This window comes from Oncorhynchus keta, chromosome 25, assembly GCF_023373465.1.
Source record: "Oncorhynchus keta strain PuntledgeMale-10-30-2019 chromosome 25, Oket_V2, whole genome shotgun sequence".
Taxonomy (NCBI): domain Eukaryota; kingdom Metazoa; phylum Chordata; class Actinopteri; order Salmoniformes; family Salmonidae; genus Oncorhynchus; species Oncorhynchus keta.
This window is the reverse complement of record NC_068445.1, coordinates 6,783,684-6,804,287: the sequence shown is the minus strand read 5'-3', so window position 1 is coordinate 6,804,287 and position 20,604 is coordinate 6,783,684. Positions and strand designations below refer to the sequence as shown.

Genomic DNA, 20,604 nt, shown 5'->3' with positions numbered 1-20,604 from the left:
AATTGTCATACTTGAGTAGAAGTAAAGATACCGTAACAGAAAATGACTCAAGTAAAAGTGAAAGTCACCCAGTAAAACACTACTTGAGTAAAAGTCTAAAAGTATTTGATTTTAAATATACTTTACGTATCAAAAGTAAAAGTAGAAATAATTTAAAATATCTTATATTAGGCAAACCAGAAGAAACCAGTTTTTATTTTATTTTGGATAGTCAGGGGCACACTCCAACACTCAGACATGATTTACAAATGAAGCATTTGTGTTTAGTGAGTCTGCCAAATCAGATGGCAGTAGGGATGAGCAGGGATAATCTCTTGATAAGTATGTGAATTGCACCATTTTCCTGTCCTGTTAAGCATTCCAAATATAACTTGTACTATTGGGTGCCAGGGAAAATGTATGACATAAAAAAGTACATTATTTTCTTTAGGAATGCAGTGAAGTAAAAGTTGACAAAAATATAAAGTACAGATACCCCAAAAAACAACTTACTTTAAAGTATTTGTACTTAAATACTTTACACCACTGCTGAGAAATGAAACACTTCTCCAGGCGTGGTGAGATCTTATGGTCTGCACAGTGTGCAATAAAGATGGAATGTGGATAAAGACCGAATTTGAATATGATGACCTCTCTCTCTTTCTCTCTCTCCATAGTAAGGGAGATTTTGTTGTGTGGAGTTCGGCCAGATTTCTCAATTCCATACAGTGGGTCAATGTTACCATTTCAAAAACATCGAAACAACAATCCCTCAATGGGATGTATTGATTCTCTGAATAAGAGAAGGACATTTTACCACATAGCCTAATGTATGGCAAGTGGTCATAAAAAGGGACTGAATTGAAATGGTCTATGCGATTGTTTGAAATGCAACATTGTGGGGTATTAGCAACAGGTTTGCTGTTTCAGCCATGTCAGTCAGTGTACGCAAGTCCTCTCTCAGCTAGTCCTCATTAGAAAGTACTTGTCCTCAGTCCCCCAATCACACACTCTAAGCAGCGGTGGATTCAGTTGTTTTTCCACAGCATGTGAAGGCTGAGTCACATCCATTATAACACAATGGAAAAACGTTCTAAAGCGTTTTGCAACGGCAAACTAAAATGAGCCAGGTAGTCCGTTCATGTTTCTGTTTGTTTTCTTCCGTTTGAACTCCTCATGAACACGACCCTAATCCCAACCCAAACAGGAAGCATTCACATTCCTCCAGGAGACTGTTTACGGTAAGCATGGGGAAGGAGGACTCCCAAAGACTAGGCTAAGTTACAAAGCCCCTGGTGAAAAACGAGGCTCACTGGACCTTTAAACCCCTTTACCTTAATACAGCTACTGTGTGCAATATGCAGCTGAGATTATGTTGATTGTTGCTTATTTGAGACAACGGTATCACTGATTGTGAGTAATCAAAGGTTTCACAGCTGTTATGAGTAAAAATATGATTTCTTGGCGAATATCAATTTGATCTAGGTCGTGTTTATTGTCGACATTTGGCAACGTGACTATTTTGGACTATCATAGAACACAGCCTCTGGAGAGTAGGGTGCCTTACCTTAGCCTTGCCGGTGCTCTGTAGGATGTGCACCAGGGCACTGGCCATCTCCTCCTTGTTCTTCACACTGAGGCCAGGCTCCATGATGGAGCACATCAGCATGTAGTTATTGGTAATGTACTCCGCAAACTCCTTATAGGACTCCATAGGCAGGATGCTCATGCTCTGGTACCGCGACTTGAGCCGAATCATAGGTCCGGGAGTTTTCCCTTTGCTCGGGTTGGGCGTGCTCACAGAGTACCACTTCTCCACGAACTGGCGTCCCGTGACGGCGCCGGTGGGAATGATGACCAGGCCCACATAGCTGTTCTTGTCCTTCTTTTTCTTTTTATCAGTCTCCTTGTACAGGTGGACGGTGACACTTTTGATGGCGGGTAAGTTGTTGAACTCAAAGTGCTCTCCCCAGAACACATTGTCTGTCTTGAGTTTGCAGGTAGTCCGTGCGTAAAGCGTGTCGTCCAGACACAACTCACAGAAGTACCTTTTCTTGGCTGGAAGGTCCTTGGCCTCAATAATCCACAATTTCAGCAGGTTCTCCACACGCCGACTGTTGTCCTGTGAAAAACATCAAACATGTGCAACTTCAAACAACAACATTTTCATGGGTGTTCTGTGCTCATGGGTTCTACTGTATTGCTCTTTCCTTCCACAGAGGGCCCACTACTTGTATAGGGTTTACCTTGTTTGGATTTACAGCTCTCCTTAAGTTCTCCATCCATTTGTCCCTCTCGGCGGATGACCGACACGAAAAGCATTTTGTTCCAGTGGAAGTGGTTACCTGTGAAGTATTGCAGACAATTAAGCCCTTCCCTTTATGAAAAAGACCCATATGAAAGCAGGGTTGGGTATCACACACACACACACACACACACACACACACACACACACACACACACACACACACACACACACACACACACACACACACACACACACACACACACACACACTTCAGCTGGGCTGCAGGGTCTGTGCACAGTGCACACTGATACAATGCATACTGATCACTGAGCCTGGACAGCCATTGAAATCCTCTTGCACTTGTCCACGAGAGAAACGCTTGTCCACTCGGTCACAGAGCCATGGTCTGTCCAGCTGGCAGCGTGCTTTAGCATAATAGGCAGTAAATCCTTGTGAATTGGGCCCTCTCGGAGCTCACCTCTCTGAGCAAATCCAGAGAGCAGGAGCATGGAGATGCCAACAGATGGGTCAGACAGACACACATGCCACTACCAGGCAGGAAGAGGGGAAGGGAGACCCTCCTGGCAGTGGGGACGCTCCCTAGCAGATGCTCAGCCACACACTCACACTACCCAAAGGCACTGGCTGCTTGACAGACATTGAGGGACCCGCCCACCTTTTATTACGCAGGTTTTCAGACTAAGGTAATGACGACGAAAATAAAGAGATTAGACACCATGCATTATATACAGTGCTTCAGGATCCTAAAAGACGCTATTAAAAAGAGTCCGCAGTTAGCGGGCCTTGAGCTGTGGCAGTCATGAGAGGCAGTGGTGGCGCTGGTGGGAGGGGCTCACCTCGAAGCAGTAGTCCTGGCCCAGGATGCTGCTGTGCACCGGTTTGATCAACACCTCGTCCTCCATGCTGAGATCCAAAGCTTCTACTGCACTGCTGGGGCTGAACAACGACTCATGAGACCGTGATTCCTTCAGCCTAGGCATTAGATGGGATCTGGGGGAGAAGAGGAAGAGACGCGGTCAGTCATTCACACAAATACAACATCTCAACATAGGCAACAGTCAGCTATGTCCCACACTGAGGGAAGAGGGCTGGGGAAGGCATGTGTTCCAATAACAGACTAGTGTTGTGAGATCTCCATTATTTCCCAGCTGGTAGCTCTCCTGCTTGGATGGGCTTTTGATGGTCTGGCAGGTGGGGACACTGCTCCAATAATGCTTTATAGGGCCTCTGGCAAACAGCAGAGCACAGCTGCAGAGAGAAGGGGGTGGCAATCTGACTCGTCACTCAGTCACTAGGCAGGGAAGACTACCATCATGGCCATTCGAGGTCAACAGCAATAACAAAGTTAAAGTGAACGACGACAAGAAACTCGTACCGCCCACAGTAACACATGATAGCTGACACAGACATTCGTGCAACCAAGTGACTAAGGGTTCATTTTAGTGTTATTGGTTCAATATTTTAGTTGTATGTGAAAAACATGGCATCCGTAAAACAAGTATCACAACCTTCAGTCCTCAACTCGATTTATTGACCGATAAATACAAAAATACATTTCTAAGGGAAATGGAAACACTAGGCTATAGAACGCCAGCTATCTGTAAGTCGTCCTATTGGCATCGTTGCATCACTGGCAAGTTGTCACAGATAATATAGACAGAAGAAATGTTTGCTCCTACAGTGTATGCTCTTCTTTCTGTTGTTCCATAAGTGGTGTTGGTTAACTCCTGCACATTACAATTCATTTCTCGGTGGGTAAGCAGGGCAATTAAGCACCTGCTGAGCGGCAAAAGGAGAGATATGCGCTTACTCATCGCTCCCCTGGCTCTTCATTGGCTGCATGAATTAAACATGGCTGTACTTCCTGCCTCGGGGATGAGTCAGGAAAAGTCCTAGGGCGGGGAGTGAGTCGTCACATTCTCTGTAGCTCAGCTCATTAGTATGGTGGCGGGGACACAGTGAGGAGCTGTGAGAATTACAGAGAGATACCTGGCAGAGCTGTGGAGGTCCAACTAAATGAGACCTCCCTCTCTGAGAAGCTAGATCTCTGGGGGAAAACTTTTTGCATGCGGGTAACATTTTAACATAGAGTCTTTGTGAAGCTCTGGGTGGATTTTGTTCTTAACAAAATGTGACAGTGTAAAATTGTTTACAATTAGCCTTAATGAAACAAATTGTACTACAGTAATGTACTACAATAATCGTATAATGGCCTTTAAATGAAAATGGGTCTGGTTCCATAATATTAGGGTAGACTTTCCTAAATCCAGTCTTTGAGTACGTCCAACAGTACACATTGTTGTTGTACCACAAGCCTCTACTTGTCAATTAATCATCAAGCCCTCAATGAGTTAAATCAGGTGAGTTTGTCCTGGGCTACAACTAAAATGTGTGCTGTTGTTGGGGTTACTCGAGGACTGGACTTGGGAGCCACTGATATAGGGGATCAATGACGTAAAATAAACACTCATATTTCCAGTCAATGACAAACAAGTGTCATGATCACTAGACCAAACGCCAAGGCAGTAGGCTAGCTCTGTCACTCACGCTGCAGTCTGTTAATGCACTGTGCTGACAACTCTGCTGCTTTTGAATTCACTTCCTGAGAGATTCATGAGCGTGTGATGGCTGCTATTCAACTTGCAGTCTGTGGCACAGCATTTACCCAATGATCTTGTCAATGCCATTGCAGGTCGTTGGGGGCCAAGAACACAAACAGCCGAAAACAGCCAATTAAATGAGGTCAGGCTATCGTTTTGTCTCCCGGAGACGGTGGTCTCTGAATCAAAAATTAACATAAAACAAACACTTCTATCTCTTACAGCACAGAATGAAAATAAATATATACGTACAGTAGCCTACTGGCAGAGTTAGATATATTTACATATAAAGGAGTAATTTATTAATAGAATACTGTATTCTACTAGTATTTCATGCGGTGTGTAACTATTTGCACTGCAGACAGGTCCGATTGCCATCAACAACAAAAAAACATCTTTCAAAAATGATATCCAACTCCACACTGATATTGTTAATGTTTCTGAAAAGAAAAGAAAAACAATTGTAAGTAATTGTGGACAACATTCAAAGGATTAAAGGAAAACTCCACCTAAAAACGATATTTTTGTATTTGTTTCATTAGTCCATTGTTGATATAGTACCGAAATGTTTTGCATATCAGCAATGAAGTTTAAGGAATACAGTATAACTTTCAAAATACAGAAAATACAGCCGGCTGAACTTCTGTATTTTGAAATTTATACAATACCAGTCAAAAGTTGACACCTGCTCATGCGTTTTCTTTATTTTTTACTATTTTCTACATTGTAGAATAATAGTGAAGACATCAAAACATTTTTTTTTTCAAACATATGGAATCATGTAGTAACCATATAAGTGCTCCTCTGTCGAGTGTCTGTGTTATTTTGCCCATCTTAATCCTTTCTTTTTATTGGCCAGTCTAAAATATGGCTTTTTCTTTGCAACTCTGCCTAGATGGCCAGCATCCCAGAATCGCCTCTTCACTGTTGACGTTGAGACTGGTGTTTCGCGGGTACTATTTAATGAAGCTGCCAGTTGAGGACTTGAGGCGTCTGTTTCTTAAACTAGACACTAATGTACTTGTCCTCTTGCTGAGTTGGCCTCCCACTCCTCTTTCTATTCTGGTTAGAGCCAGTTTGCGCTGTTCTGTGAAGGGAGTAGTATACAACGTTGCGCAAGATCTTCAGTTTCTTGCCAATTTCTCACATGGAATAGCCTTCATTTCTCAGAACAAGAATAGACTGACGAGTTTCAGAAGAAAGGGCTTTATTTCTGGCCATTTTGAGCCTGTAATCAAACCCACAAATGCTGATGCTCCAGATACTCAACTAGTCTAAAGAAGGACAGTTTTATTGCTTCTTTAATCAGGACAACAGTTTTCAGCTGTGCTAACATAATTGCAAAAGGGTTTTCTAATGATCAATTAGCCTTTTAAAATTATAAACTTGGATTAGCTAAACATACATTCCATTGGAATTGTACGCCTACAGTATGTACATATTTCATTAAAAAAAAATCAGATACAGTTTCCAGTTACAATAGTCGTTTACAACATTAATTATGTCTACACTGAATTTCTGATCAATTTGATGTTATTTTAATGGACAAGGTAATGTGCTTTCAAAAACAAGCATATTTCTAAGTGACCCCAAACTTTTTAACGGTAATCCCACACACACATACAGTTGAAGTCAGAAGTTAACATACACTTAGGTTGCAGTCATTAAAAAAATAGTTTTTTCAATCACTCAGCAAATTTCTTGTTAACAAACTACAGTTTAGGACATCTACTTTGTGCATGGCACAAGTCATTTTTCCAACAATTGTTTACTGACAGATTATGCCACTTATAATTGACTGTATCACAATTCCAGTGGGTCTGAAGTATACATACACTAAGTTGACGGTGCCTTTAAACAGCTTGGAAAAATAATGTCATGGCTTTAGAAGCTTCTGATAGTCTAATTGACATAATTTGAGTCAATTGGAGGTGTACATGTGGATGTATTTCAAGGCCTACCTTCAAACTCAGTCCTTCTTTGCATGACATCATGGGAAAATAAAAATAAATCAGCCAAGACCCCAGAAAAAAATTGTAGACCTCAACAAGTCTGGTTCATCCTTCGGAGCAATTTCCAAACGCCTGAAGGTACCACATACATCTGTACAAACAATAGTACGCAAGTATAAACACCATGGTACCACCCAGCTGTCATACCACTCAGGAAGGAGACGTATTCTGTCTCCTAGAGATGAACGTACTTTGGTGCGAAAAGTGCAAATCAATCCCAGAAAAACAGCACCTTGGACCTTGTGAAGATGCTGGAGGAAACAGGTACAAAGGTATCTATATTCACAGTAAAACAAGTCCTATAATCGACATAACCAGAAAGGCCGCTCAGCAAGGAAGAAGCCACTGCTCCAAAACCGCCATAAAAAAACCAGACTACAGTTTGCAACTGCACAAGGGGACAAAAATCATACTTTTTAGGGAAATGTCCTCTGGTCTGATGAAACAAAAATAGAACTGTTTGGCATAATGACCATCGTTATGTTAGGAAGAAAAAGGGGGAGGCTTGAAACCCCAAGAACACCATCCCAACCGTGAAGCACAGGGGTGGCAGCAGCATGTTGTGGGGGTGCTTTACTGCAATAGGGACTGGTGCACTTCACAAAATAGATGGCATGATGAGGCAAGAAAATTATGTGGATATATTGAAGCAACATCTCAAGACATCAGTCAGGAAGTTTAAGCTTGGTCGCAAATTGGTCTTCCAAATGGACAATGACCCCAAGAATACTTCCAAAGTTGTGGCAAAATGGTTTAAGGACAACAAAGTCAAGGTATTTGAGTGGCTATCACAAAGCCCTCACCTCCATCCCATAGAAAATGTGTGGACAGAACTGAAAAAGCATGTGCGAGCAAGGAGGCCAACAAACCTGACTCAGTTACACCAGGTCTGTCAGGAGGAATGGGCCAAAATTCACCCAACTTATTGTGGGAAGCTTGTGGAAGGCTACCCGAAACGTTTAACCCAAGTTAAACAATTTGAAGGCAATGCTACCAAATACTAATTGAGTGTATATAAACTTCTGACCCACTGGGAATGTGATGAAAGAAATAAAAGCTGGAATTAATCACTCTAATATTATTTTGACTGTCACGTTCTGACCTTTATTTTCTGTGTTTTGTATTTAGTTAGTATGGTCAGGGCGTGAGTTGGGTGGGCAGTCTATGTTTGTTTGTCTAGGTTTTGGGAATTTCTATGTTTCGGCCTATTGGTTCTCAATCAGAGGCAGGTGTCATTAGTTGTCTCTGATTGAGAATCATACTAACTGGCCTGGGTTTCACTGTGTGTTTGTGGGTGATTGTTCCTGTCTCTGTGTGTGCACCAGATAGGACTGTTTTGAGTTTTCACATTTCTTGTTTTTTTGTTAGTTTGTTCATGTGTACCTTTACGCATTAAAAAGTACCATGGACAATTACCACGCCGCGTATTGGTCCTCTGATCCGTTTCGCCTCTCTTCTTCGGAAGAAGAGGAGGAAATTCATTACAGAATCACCCACCAAAATCGGACCAAGCGGCGTGGTAAAGGACAGCGACGACAGCAGCATCAACAACAGAGGCCACCATCACAGGACTCCTGGACATGGGAGCAGATACTGAACGGAGAGAGACCCTGGGCACGGGCTGGGGAAAATCGCAAAAGCAGAGCTTGAGGCAGCGAAAGCTTTTGTGCCCCAAAAATGTTTTGGGGGGCACACGAGGTGTGGTACTAAGCCAGGTAGCAGACCTGAGCTCACTCCTCGTGCTTATGATAAGCAGCGCATTACTGGTCAGGCACCGTGTTATGCGGTTGAGCGCACGGTGTCGCCAGTGCGTGTCCATTGCGCTATAGGGCAGCCCCGAAAGTGCCATGCGAGTGTGGGCATTGAGCCAGGGCGTATGGTGCCTGCTCAGCGGGTCTGGTCGCCGGTACGCAGTCTTGGTCCAGGTTATCCTGCGCCGGCTCTGCGTGCTGTGTCTCCGGGGCGCTGGGAGGGTGCAGTGCTCCTCTGCCTGCGCTCCGCTCGTACCGGGCAACTGTGGGAGTGGAGCCTAGGGGAGAGGTGCGTGAAGTAAGCACTAGATCTCCCGTGCTTACCCACAGCCCGGTTCAACCTGTGCCTGCACTCTGGAGGGTCCGGGCTCGAGTAGTTGTCCAGCCTGGGGAAGTGGTGCCAAGGTTGCGCACCAGAGCTCCAGTGCTCCCCACAGCCCGGTCTTTCAGGCTCCTCCTAACACCAAGCCTCCTGAAAGTCTCCCCAGCCTGGTAGTTCCTGTGGCAGCCCCACGCACCAGGCTGTCTCTCAGTCTCCTCCCTGCAGGTGCTCCCGCCTGTCCGGCGCCGCTGCCGGAGCGTTGTCCGGCGCCGCTGCCGGAGCGTCCCGCCTGTCCGGCGCCGCTGCCGGAGCGTCCCGCCTGTCCGTGCCTCCTGTGGCAGCTCCACGCACCAGGCTGTCTCTCTGTCTCCTCCCTGCAGGTGCTCCCGCCTGTCCGGCGCCGCTGCCGGAGCGTCCCGCCTGTCCGGCGCCGCTGCCGGAGCGTCCCGCCTGTCCTGCGCCGTTGCCGGAGCGTATCCGGGCCGCTGCCGGGAGCGTCCCGCCTGTCCGGCGCCGCTGCCGGAGCCTCCCGCCTGTCCGGCGCCGCTGCCGGAGCCTCCCGCCTGTCCGGCGCCGCTTTGAGCCTCCCGCCTGTCCGGCGCCGCTGCCGGAGCCTCCCGCCTGTCCGGCGCCGGAGCCCCTCAGCCCAGAGGCGCCAGAGCCCCTCAGCCCAGAGGCGCCAGAGCCCCTCAGCCCAGAGGCGCCAGAGCCCCTCAGCCCAGAGGCGCCAGAGCCCCTCAGCCCAGAGGCGCCAGAGCCCCTCAGCCCAGAGGCGCCAGAGCCCCTGCCCCTCTGTCCAGAGCTGCCCCTCTGTCCAGTGGGGTCATTGAGAGGGGTTGCCATGGTGAGAAAGCCACGGAGGCGGAAAATGAGGCGGACTAAAACAATGGTGAAGTGGGGTCCGCGTCCCGCGCCAGAACCGCCACCGCGGACAGACGCCCACCCAGACCCTCCCCTATAGGTCAAGGTTTTGCGGCCGGAGTCCGCACCTTTGGGGGGGGGGTACTGTCACGTTCTGACCTTTATTTTCTGTGTTTTGTATTTAGTTAGTATGGTCAGGGCGTGAGTTGGGTGGGCAGTCTATGTTTGTTTTTCTATGTTTCGGCCTAGTATGGTTCTCAATCAGAGGCAGGTGTCATTAGTTGTCTCTGATTGAGAATCATACTTAGGTGGCCTGGGTTTCACTGTGTGTTTGTGGGTGATTGTTCCTGTCTCTGTGTGTGCACCAGATAGGACTGTTTTGAGTTTTCACATTTCTTGTTTTTTTGTTAGTTTGTTCATGTGTACCTTTACGCATTAAAAAGTACCATGGACAATTACCACGCCGCGTATTGGTCCTCTGATCCGTTTCGCCTCTCTTCTTCGGAAGAAGAGGAGGAAATTCATTACATTGACATTACACATTTAAAATAAAGTTTGGATCCTAACTGACCTAAGACAGGGGATTTTTACTAGGATTAAATGTCAGGAATTGTGAAAAACTGAGTTTAAATGTATTTGGCTAATGTCACGCCCTGGTCGAAGTATTTTGTGTTTTTCTTCATGTATTTGGTCAGGCCAGGGTGTGATGTGTTTTTGTATGTGGTGTGTAGCTTAGTGGGGTTGTAGCATAGTGGGGTGTTCTAGGAAAGTCTATGGCTGTCTGAAGTGGTTCTCAATCAGAGGCAGGTGTTTATCGTTGTCTCTGATTGGGAACCATATTTAGGCAGCCATATTCTTTGGTTGTATTGTGGGTGATTGTCCTGAGTGTCTTGATGTCCTTGTGCTGTGTTAGTTGACACAAGTATAGGCTGTTTTCGGTTTTCGTTTCGTTTATTGTTTTGTAGTGTTTGTGTTTATTCGTGTTTACGTTGTTTGATTAAACATGGATCGCAATATACACGCTGCAGTTTGGTCCGACTCCCCTTCACCATATAAAAACCGTGACGGCTAAGGTGTATGTAAACTTCAGACTCCAACTGCATACACACACAAAACCAGTCAAATGTTTTAGAACACCTACTCATTGTCACGTTCTGACCTTAGTTCTTTTGTTATGTCTTTGTTTTAGTATGGTCAGGGCATGAGTTGGGTGGGTTGTCTGTTCGTTTTTCTATGATTTGGGATGACTGTTTGGCCTGGTATGGTTCTCAGAGGCAGCTGTTAATCGTTGTCCCTGATTGAGAATCATACTTAGGTAGCCTGGTTTCACTTTTGAGTTGTGGGTGTTTGTTTTCCATGTTAGTGTTTGGTCCACACGGTACTGTTTCGGTTGAGTTATTTCATGTTGTCGTTTATTGTTTTTGTTTCAGTGTTCATGTTTCTTATTCAAATCAAAATGAACACTTACCACGCTGCTTATTGGTCCGATCCTTGCTACTCCTCCTCAGAAGAGGAAAGCCATTACACTCATTCAAAGGTTTTTCTTTATTTTTACTATTTTCAACATTGTAGATAATAGTGAAGTCTCAACTATGGAATCAGTGTTAAAATATATATTTTATATTTGAGATTCTTTAAATAGTCAACCTTTGCCTTGATGACAATTTTGCACACTCTTGGCATTCTCTCAACCAGCTTCATGAGGTAGTCACGTGGAATGCATTTCAATTAACAGGTGTTCTTTCCTTCTTAATGTTTCAGTCAATCAGTTGAGTTGTGACAAGGTGGAGTGGGGGCTATACAGAAGACGGTCTTTTACCAAATAAGTCCATATTATGTCAAGAACATCGAAAAACGACAGTCCATCATTACTTTAAGTCATGGTCAGTGAACCTGGAAAATGTCAAGAACTTTGAAAGTTTCTTCAAGTGTAGTCACAAAAACCATCAGGCGCTATGATGAAACTGGCTCTCATAAGGACCGCCATGGGAATGGAAGACCCAGAGTTACCTCTACCACAGAGAATAAGTTGGATAAAAGCGTCTGCTAAATGGCATATATTATTACCAGCCTCTGAAATTGCAGCCCAAATAAATGCTTTGGAGTTAAAGTAACAGACACATCAACTGCTCGGAGACTGTGTGAATCAGGCCTTCATGGTCAAATTTCTGCAAAGAAATCACTACTAAAGGACACCAATAAGAAGAAGAGACCTGCTCAGACCAAGAAACACGAGCAATGGACATTAGACCGGTGGAAATTTGTCCATTGGTCTGTAGTCCAAATTTGAGATTTTTGGTTCCAACCGCCGTGTCTGTGAGACGCAGAGTAGGTGAACGTATGATCTCCACGTGTATTTCCCACCGTAAAGCATGGAGGAGGTGGTGTTATGGTGTGGGTGTGCTTTGCTGGTGATACTGTCTGATTTATTTAGAATTCAAGGTACACTTAACCAGCATGGCCTCCACAGCATTCTGCAGCGATACGCCATCCCATCTGGTTTGCGCACAGCGGGACCACCATTTGTTTTTCAACAGGACAATGACCCAACACACCTCCAGGCTGTGCAAGGGCTATTTTACCAAGAAGGGGAGTGATTGAGTGCTGCATCAGATGACCTGGCCTCCACAATCGCCCAACCCAATTGAGATGGTTTGGAATGTGTCGAATGTGAAGGAAAAGCAGTCAACAAGTGCTCAGCATGTGGGAACTCCTTCAAGACTGTTATAAAAGCATTCCAGGTAAAGCTGCTTGAAATAATGCCAAGAGTGTACAAAGCTGACAACAAGGCAAAGGGTGGCTATTTGAAGAATCTAAAATATTAAATATTTTGATTTGTTTAACACTTTTTTGGTTACTACATGATTCCATATGTGTTATTACAATCATTTTGATGTCTTCACTATTATTCTATAATGTAGAAAATAGTAAAAATAAAGAACAACCCTTGAATGAGTAGGAGTTCTAAAACTTTTGACAGGTAGTGTATATAATGTTGTGAACAAACAAACTTAGATTCTATACATTTCCATATTTTGTTATCAATCACAGGACATGTTTTGTTGTTGTAAGGGTAATAATATAAGCCAGATAGGCCTATACATTTTATTTAATAATTTTATCAAAAAAAAAAAAAAAATTCTAAGAATTGTGTTTAGCAGATGTTATTGCGGGTGTAGCGAAATGCTTGTGTTTCTAGCTCCAACAGTGCAGTAATATCTAACAAGTAATATTTAACAATACACACAATCTAAAGTAAAGGAATGGAATTAAGAATGTATAAATACTTGGAAGAGTAATATCTAAGCGGCATAGACCAACACACAGGTAGAATAGAATACAGAATATACATACTATGAGATGTGTTGTGCAAAATATGCAAACATTATTCATGGGACACTAGTCACTTTAATAAAGTCGCCAGTGATTTCAAGTCTATGTATATAAGGGGCAGCAGCCTCTAATGTGCTAGTCATGAATTCAAACTACCACATTAAATGCACAGCAAAGCAATTTATGCAGTTGATTTGCTTGTCGGCATCTCTTCTACCACGTCCTCCACCATCTGTTGTGCAGTTCCAGTCGGTTTAAGTTAAACCATCAAAAGGCAATACAGGTGTAAACGAAAGAAAAAAAACAACGTAACCGATGTTGTGCCCGTGATCCTATTAAATCATTATTCATCGCTGCAGCCATCTACACGTTTTTACCTCCGATATCAGATCACTTAGTGGCTTTTTGATATGGGACTGTAAATACGGGCTACTTCCAAAATGCCCCAAAAAGGACCTCTGTTCTGAAACAACAAAAGAAACAGTAGGCTAACAATCGTACATCAATAACGGCAAAGTCAGAACACACAAAAAAACGAAAACAGGTTTAACATCATCACCAGGGTTTCAAAAGATGCACATACAATGTCTCTAGGGCAATCAAAAATGTATGTGGGGCTATCACTGTGTCCAATCTAGTTGGGAGACAGGTCAATCAAATCAGAGAATCTTTGCGAGCTATCACGAGCGAGACTGAACATTTTCTAAGCTCCTGTGTGTTGAAAGAAAAACATTAGCCAAAAGCCTGTATTATTTTAGACAATGAGCTTAAACTAATCCCGTTGAGGGCACGAAGATCAAAATCGCTAAATAGATCCATTTCAAAACATCTGGATGCATGTCTCTCAACCGGCTGGCTACATTACTCACCTGTTTGGATAATGTCATGAGTATTTGGAGTCCAACTATTTTACGATACCAACTACACACAATGTGCCAGAATGCGCCTTGAAAAACAGAAACTGTTCCATTTGATCCATGTTTTGAATAGCTGAATGACTTGAGATTACGCAATCTCTGCACTATCGGCATGGATGACCATTGCATTAAACTTGCAAGCCTCTTTCTCAAAGCAGCTTACCGCGGTAATACTCTGGCAAAATAAGTACATTTTGAAAGGACAGGGTGAGAGTGGGCAAAGGTAACCCGCTGTATAACCTACAGTCGCATAACTGCACAGTGCACATAATACTAGTTGCTACATAACAATTACTGGGTGTCAAGCACAAGAATCATTCATTGGAAGCATGCTAAATTGATTACTCAAATGTATGCTCCATATTCAATATATTACCAGTTGAAGTGTTTGAATGAATGAATAAATGAATACGCCCTAAACTGAAGTCTAGCAAACAGCAAGCTGTTCAAAGTGCTGCGACTGGGAAGATCCTGTATCACACAGGCTTAGAAACGTGATGACATGTTTGCGCTTCCTTTTGACAACTGGCCCACTGCTAAGAAGACGTCCGATTGCCTCCAAAATGAGCTGTGACAGGAGTTTGGATTTAATGAGCACCAACACGTTAGTCCAGACTCCAGACCCAGAATCCCTCCATCAAAAGGCCTCTCTGTCTAGTGTGTGTTTTTGAGACAGGCGCGGAAACGTCGGCATGAAAATCGCTATGCCTTTGTTTTTTCCCTCTACAAGGCAGTTTCTCATTTCTCACCTTTTCTCCAACCTCACTTTGAGTATTGCAGTCAGAGAAGCTCTGCAGAACGGAGAAGAAGAAAAAAAACATCTCCAACTCTCTATGATCACACGTGTGCACACTCATGCTAAGTGCTGGACGGACACACACACCACACACACACACAGCAGGTTGCCACTCCAGTAGTGAATATTTCAGAAGCTTTTAGAACAGCAACATATCGTCGGGTGGCTGCCTTTCAGAACGCAGACGAAAAGTGATTTTGAGAACCCACATAGTGTCTTTCAACATATCACATGCCAACAGTCTTGTCATGTGTGAACACTGTTTGGAGTCATAGGACATTAGAAACTAAATGGTAATCTGGGAGAGGCGTTAAGCGCCGGGTGGAAGGTCGAGGACATTCTTGAGTTGTCATTACAGAGTGAACTACAGTGTTGTGCATCTATTCTGGCACACATGAACACTATGCTGCCTGGCTAGACACAAACATGAATGTGTCGACTAGGAGCAAATATTGACTGCGACAAGCCATCATTCAACATTTTCATCCTATGAAATAAAAACCAGAACAATCAGGGCGACAGCTAGACTACTGCCTTGCATCCAAACACAAGAAACACCCTCAAAGTCTATAGACAAATAATAAGATGCCAAGCCCACAAAGCCTATATAGAAACTCGGAGGGACCTTTGCGTAGAATGCACTGTGTCAAGCGTTCCTAACACACTGAGATGGAGACCATCAGATGGATGATGGAGTCTGAGGCGGAATACTCACCAGACATTCCGTCAGAATCCCCGGGAACAATTTGAGCAAAGAGGAGAAAGAGGAAGAGGTGGTGGATGAGGAGGAAGCCGTCTCAGTGCTCCATTTTCTTCTGTGTGGTGAGAGCGGAGGAAAGCATGGTGGGGCTCATTCAGCCCTGCACAGCGTGCTGCTGCTAGCCTATTGCTCTAATTCCCTCCCTCCCTCCCAGTCTGTCGGTCTCCTCTGGACTCTTTATTCTAGCCACGCTGAGAGAGCCACAGCCTGCCCTACTTCCTTCCCCGCTACGCTCCTTTAAGTGGGCCACTGCTCCCTCTATCTGGCTGGCGGAGGACTGCTTGTGCCCACCGTCTTGTGCTCCCTCTCTCCATCCCCCTCACCCTCTCTTGCATCTGTCTGGCCGACTGTCTCCGTGTGTGTGAGCGCGCGCAGCGTAAGCAGGCTGTTTGGTGTGCTGAACCTCTGCCCCCCCCCGCTGCAGTGTGTGTGTGCACGTGTGTGTGTGGTCTTTTGTCCTGGTGTCTCTGTGACGGACTGGCCTGCTCCCTATCTGCCTCTGGGGAGTAGCAGTCACTCACTGCAGATCACACAGCTCTCTCTCTGTCTATTTCTCGTTCCTCTTTTCATAGAAGCAGCAGCAGGGACAGACCAAAGGTTAGTGGTGCTGCACCACGTACTTAGGGGGTGCAGTACAAGGTGAGGCCATATGGTATGCTGTTTGGTCAATCGGATCGTTTGAAGCTATACTCTGTTCAGAAGACTTCAGCAGCCTTGTTCAGAGTGCAGCACTCACTACAGCTCAGAGCTCTAGAACAAGGGTAAAGCATAAGTGGTCCTTATCTTCCCTATAGTGTCAGAAGAGTCACATCCATTAAAACAGCCACCTCTGAGAATCAAAGACTTTCACTCATGCACAACTTACTGGAGGCGCGCACACACACACACACACACACACACACACACACACACACACACACAACACTACATTAAATAATATACACACTTGATAAGTGTCAGGTTTTTCGTGTTTCTATGACAACACTGCGTCAGGGAAAATGGTATCTTTGCTTCCTGGCAACTGACACTGTTCACGGGTAAGTGGGCAATTTTCAGCCTATTTTCTTTTCTACACTTCACAAGATGTTTTATTTTTTTTTCTCCTTCCACACAAACGATTGTGTCTCTGGAGTCTGACATGGAAGGTGAGTGCGCAGGTTGAGCCACACGACCATGACACGTAACTTACGTCACCCACAGAATTTAGGTACCTTGAGGGCATTCTGCGCATCTCCCCATTATTGCATGAGAAGTTAACAATTATCCTCTTCGGCATAAAACCGTTAAGTACTCCAGAGGAGGATAATATAGGTTGCTAAGCAGTACTGTATTAAAAGTGGTGTAATGGAAAAAAAAAAAAAGACATCTTAGTAAAGAATAGGAGAGATGGCGAAATCACAGCCCAAAATTTGGACTGTGTCCTACAAAAGTGATTTACCCCCTGCTTAACGGCCCTTTAACAATTAGGGTACCCAATTACAGGCCAGAAACCCACACAGGACAAATAAGTACGTGCATGTGCGTGTGAAACAATGAACCGCAGCGGTCAAGGATTGGGTTAAGCTCTCACTTAAAACAAAATAAATCCAAAGTAACAAGATAGGGGCTTTGTGCTGATCAGTGGGATTCACTGCCGTAAACATTATAGCTTACCACTTCCATTGCCTGATCAGAATAATGTACCAGCATATACTGTAACCTTCCGCATCAACATGATCTCCACCACAACACTGTTCTGACCTGCACCCATGATGTCACTTCCAGTAGCGCTGCCATTTCTGGGCTAGTGCGTCGACAAACATCAGTCTTGCAGCAGACAGAATCTTGTTTTCTGTAGCCATTAGTATCCGATTCTCAACAAACGTGTGCTAAAATGTCAGACACAAAACTGATAGGAAACCCGGTACAGCACGACCAGCGTAATAAACAATGCTGTCCTCCTGGCATGGTGTTTACAGGCTCTCGGAGGCTCCGAATCTCGACAGGACTAGAGCAGGGATGGATAAGCATGCGGTTTGTCGGTCATTTCCCATGTCAGGCAGTGTTGAGAAGACAGGATGACAGTACTTCTGCTCCTGTCAGGAGTTATCGTACGGGCCTGCATTATTAAGTTGCTTGGCTAAAAGCCGATTAAGTAAGAGAGCACAGTCATGATGCCAGGAACATTTGACTGAAAGTCTCGTCAAAAGGGTCTGTTCTGATACCAGGACCAATGTGTAATGTCTTCTACAAACCAGTAGTGTGTTACAATTTGCGGTCACTATCGAATACAATGCATTTGCTGTGTAAAATGAACCTCTATAAGTGAAAATGTGGAATTTGACCTGCTGTTTGCCAACAGACTGCCCCCTGCTGGGTGGCCTTTAAATTATTATTATTATTATTTTTAAAATATCTGAATGAAGGCTCTTGCATGTCTTATCAATCTCTCTGAAAACAAAACACCCTATATAAAGGCTAAGCTACATATGGTATTGACATAATAGGTTTCTTCAATGATTTGTGAGCATCTGTTCCAAGCTGATAATGTGAAATTTCATTACTTTTGAAATAGAAACAAGTTTAAAAAAAATGCTGCATTGTTTTGTGTGGGTTAAAAATATAAACTGTCGGCTGATGATTGGCTGATACGCCTAATCTTAGGAAGCACGCGCTGAAACTGTATCGTTGAGACAAATATGTTTTATAACAGATGCGCCACACTGAGTGAAAGGGCATGCATGGAGGAGACATTTCGCAGTTGTTTACTCTCATGGATCAGGCCTAGGCTAAGTCAAACCGGGCCAAAAAATGTGGCACTGTTCAGAGGTTTGTGGTCCCAGCCGAATACATGAACAACAGAGGCAATAAGACAATGGAAATACTGCACTGAACCGTAACTTACGATTACAGGCTACTAAAACAGACTCATTTATCAAATAGGCTTTATCTGAATAAATCAATTACTTTTTAACAGAAATATAGATAGGAGATTTGACATCAGTATTGCAATTAGACAAAAATACAATGAAGACTTAGTCCCTATGGATCCAGTCATGAGTCATTTTTAATACTTATATTATTCAGGAATCAATAGATAGATCTCGTTTTTGGAAATGACCCTTGAAAAGCGAGAAATCGTACAGATTTAGCCTATAATAATAGGCTGCCCTACAAGATTAGGAATTCCCTCACCTTCCAGAAGGCATGAAATGCCAGCAAGTCATCCAATTAAGCATGAATCTCAGAGACTCAAAAAGGCTGCAGACAGCGAGGCCACATCCTCATCCGGTAATTATTATGCGCCACATCCTTATCGCTAATCCCTGACTGCCCGGGCTATGCCAGTAAATACCTGAGTGACACATTGAAACAGTCAGGATGCATCTGAGAACATACAGTACATTATTGATTCATCTATTCAGTGCATTTCCTGGGTAGAGTTACTACTTATTTGGTGACTAAATCAGGGGGCTATAATGTTGATGGTGTAGAATGCATGGTCAGTCAGTCAGTCAGAGCAGATGGCTCAGGAATGGAAGGAGCAGGTCCTCTTATGTCAAGGAGAGAGAAGCGGGTAACAGAGAGCATGCTCAAAGAGACTGGGGGAGGGGAGGAGGAGAGGGAGCCCATTCAGCCCAATTCAGAGGGAGGCACACAGACTAGATGGGCTGGTTGGTTAGGATTTGATGAGGCTAATCCCCAATAGGTGCCAGGGACCCATCGTCTGTCTACACATCACACACATGCCCAACCCTATCTCATTGTACAAATCGCATCCACTCTCCTTAGTTTCTTACACTTCATCCACTACGTCGGGCCCTTCACTGCACGCATATACTCCCATCCCGTCCATATCTCAGCACTTAGCAGCATCACTGGCCTTTCCTAGTACTCACAGCTCTGGTCCAGAATCCAGAGGACCTACCCACTGAGCAATCACTGGCTCAAGGCCAATAGAAATACAGTATACAGTATCAGCTGGAATGTATGCCTGTGTGACTACATTTAATACATATACATCTTGTTATCAGGCGCGGGAATCTGAGATAGCAGCTTGCCAGCAAAACATTTCCTCTTGGTCCCCCGAGTGGCACAGCGGTCTTGAGGAGTCACTACAGACCCGGGTTTGAACCCAAGCTCACAGCCGGCCGTGACCCGAGAGACCCACGAGGCGGAACGCAATTGGCCCAGCGTGGTCTAGGTTAGGGGAGGATTTGGGCAGCTCGGATTTCTTTGTCCCATCGCACTCTAACGACTCCTTGTGGTGGACCGGGCGCCTGCAAGCTGACTTCAGTCACCAGCTGGACGATGTTTCCACTGACACATTGGTGCGGCTGGCTTCTGGGTTAAGCGGGCGGTGTGTCAAGAAGCAGCGCGGCTTGGCAGGGTCGTGTTTCGGAGGAGACATGGCTCCGACCTTCGCCACTCCCGAGTCCGTAGTTGAGATGCAGCGATGGGACAAGACGAACTCCCAATTGCAGAGAAAAAGGGCAAAAAAAAAATAAAAAAAATAAAATAATAATAATTTCCTATTTCTCTGCCTTAAAGCCCAAAGAAAGACACAAGGACTCATGCATCTAAGAAGCCTTCATATCTCCTGGTATTACTGTGTGTTCTGTTCTCATGCCTGGCATTCACTCGGTTACAGAGCTGCGTGCGACTGTAATTAATTAGGCCACTGCCTGTACAGTACTGCCCTGAGCTGGGGTATATATATGACCTGGAAACCTTTTCTATGGCTAACCAGGCAATGGAAGTGAGACCACTGAAACAGTACAGCCCTGGGTGGGTGCCTCCTCCTCAGTTCACTGTTCTGGGCATCTACCCAAAGAAAGGCCAAGGCGACCCGGGTCAGCAGAACAAATGTCTCAAAGACAAAGGAGGTCCAAATACATGGCATTATGTCACAACACAGTGTGCAGCTATGGAATATGGAGAAAGCCCACTATATTAGCGCATCATACAGGCTTGATAATGAGATGGCTGATAATGGCTTGATACTGTAAAGAACCTTATCTATCA

General features: G+C 44.6%; 1 protein-coding gene across 2 annotated transcripts in view; it reads right to left on the bottom strand.

The window, feature by feature from the left end:
• The window catches only part of LOC118358042 (disabled homolog 2-interacting protein-like), a 119,381-nt gene that overhangs the window by 16,452 nt on the left and 82,325 nt on the right, over positions 1-20,604 (bottom strand). The window contains exons 1-4 of one of the 2 annotated variants that reach the window (XM_035735421.2): positions 15,556-15,753; positions 3,085-3,238; positions 2,226-2,324; positions 1,547-2,101 (exon numbers count right to left, since the gene is read on the bottom strand). In XM_035735421.2, the coding sequence (XP_035591314.1) occupies positions 1,547-2,101; positions 2,226-2,324; positions 3,085-3,228 (798 nt within the window). In that variant the 5' untranslated portion in view covers positions 3,229-3,238; positions 15,556-15,753. Of the gene's footprint in view, positions 1-1,546; positions 2,102-2,225; positions 2,325-3,084; positions 3,239-15,555; positions 15,754-20,604 lie in introns of those variants that run through there. The other variant, XM_035735420.2, reaches the window with a different exon arrangement.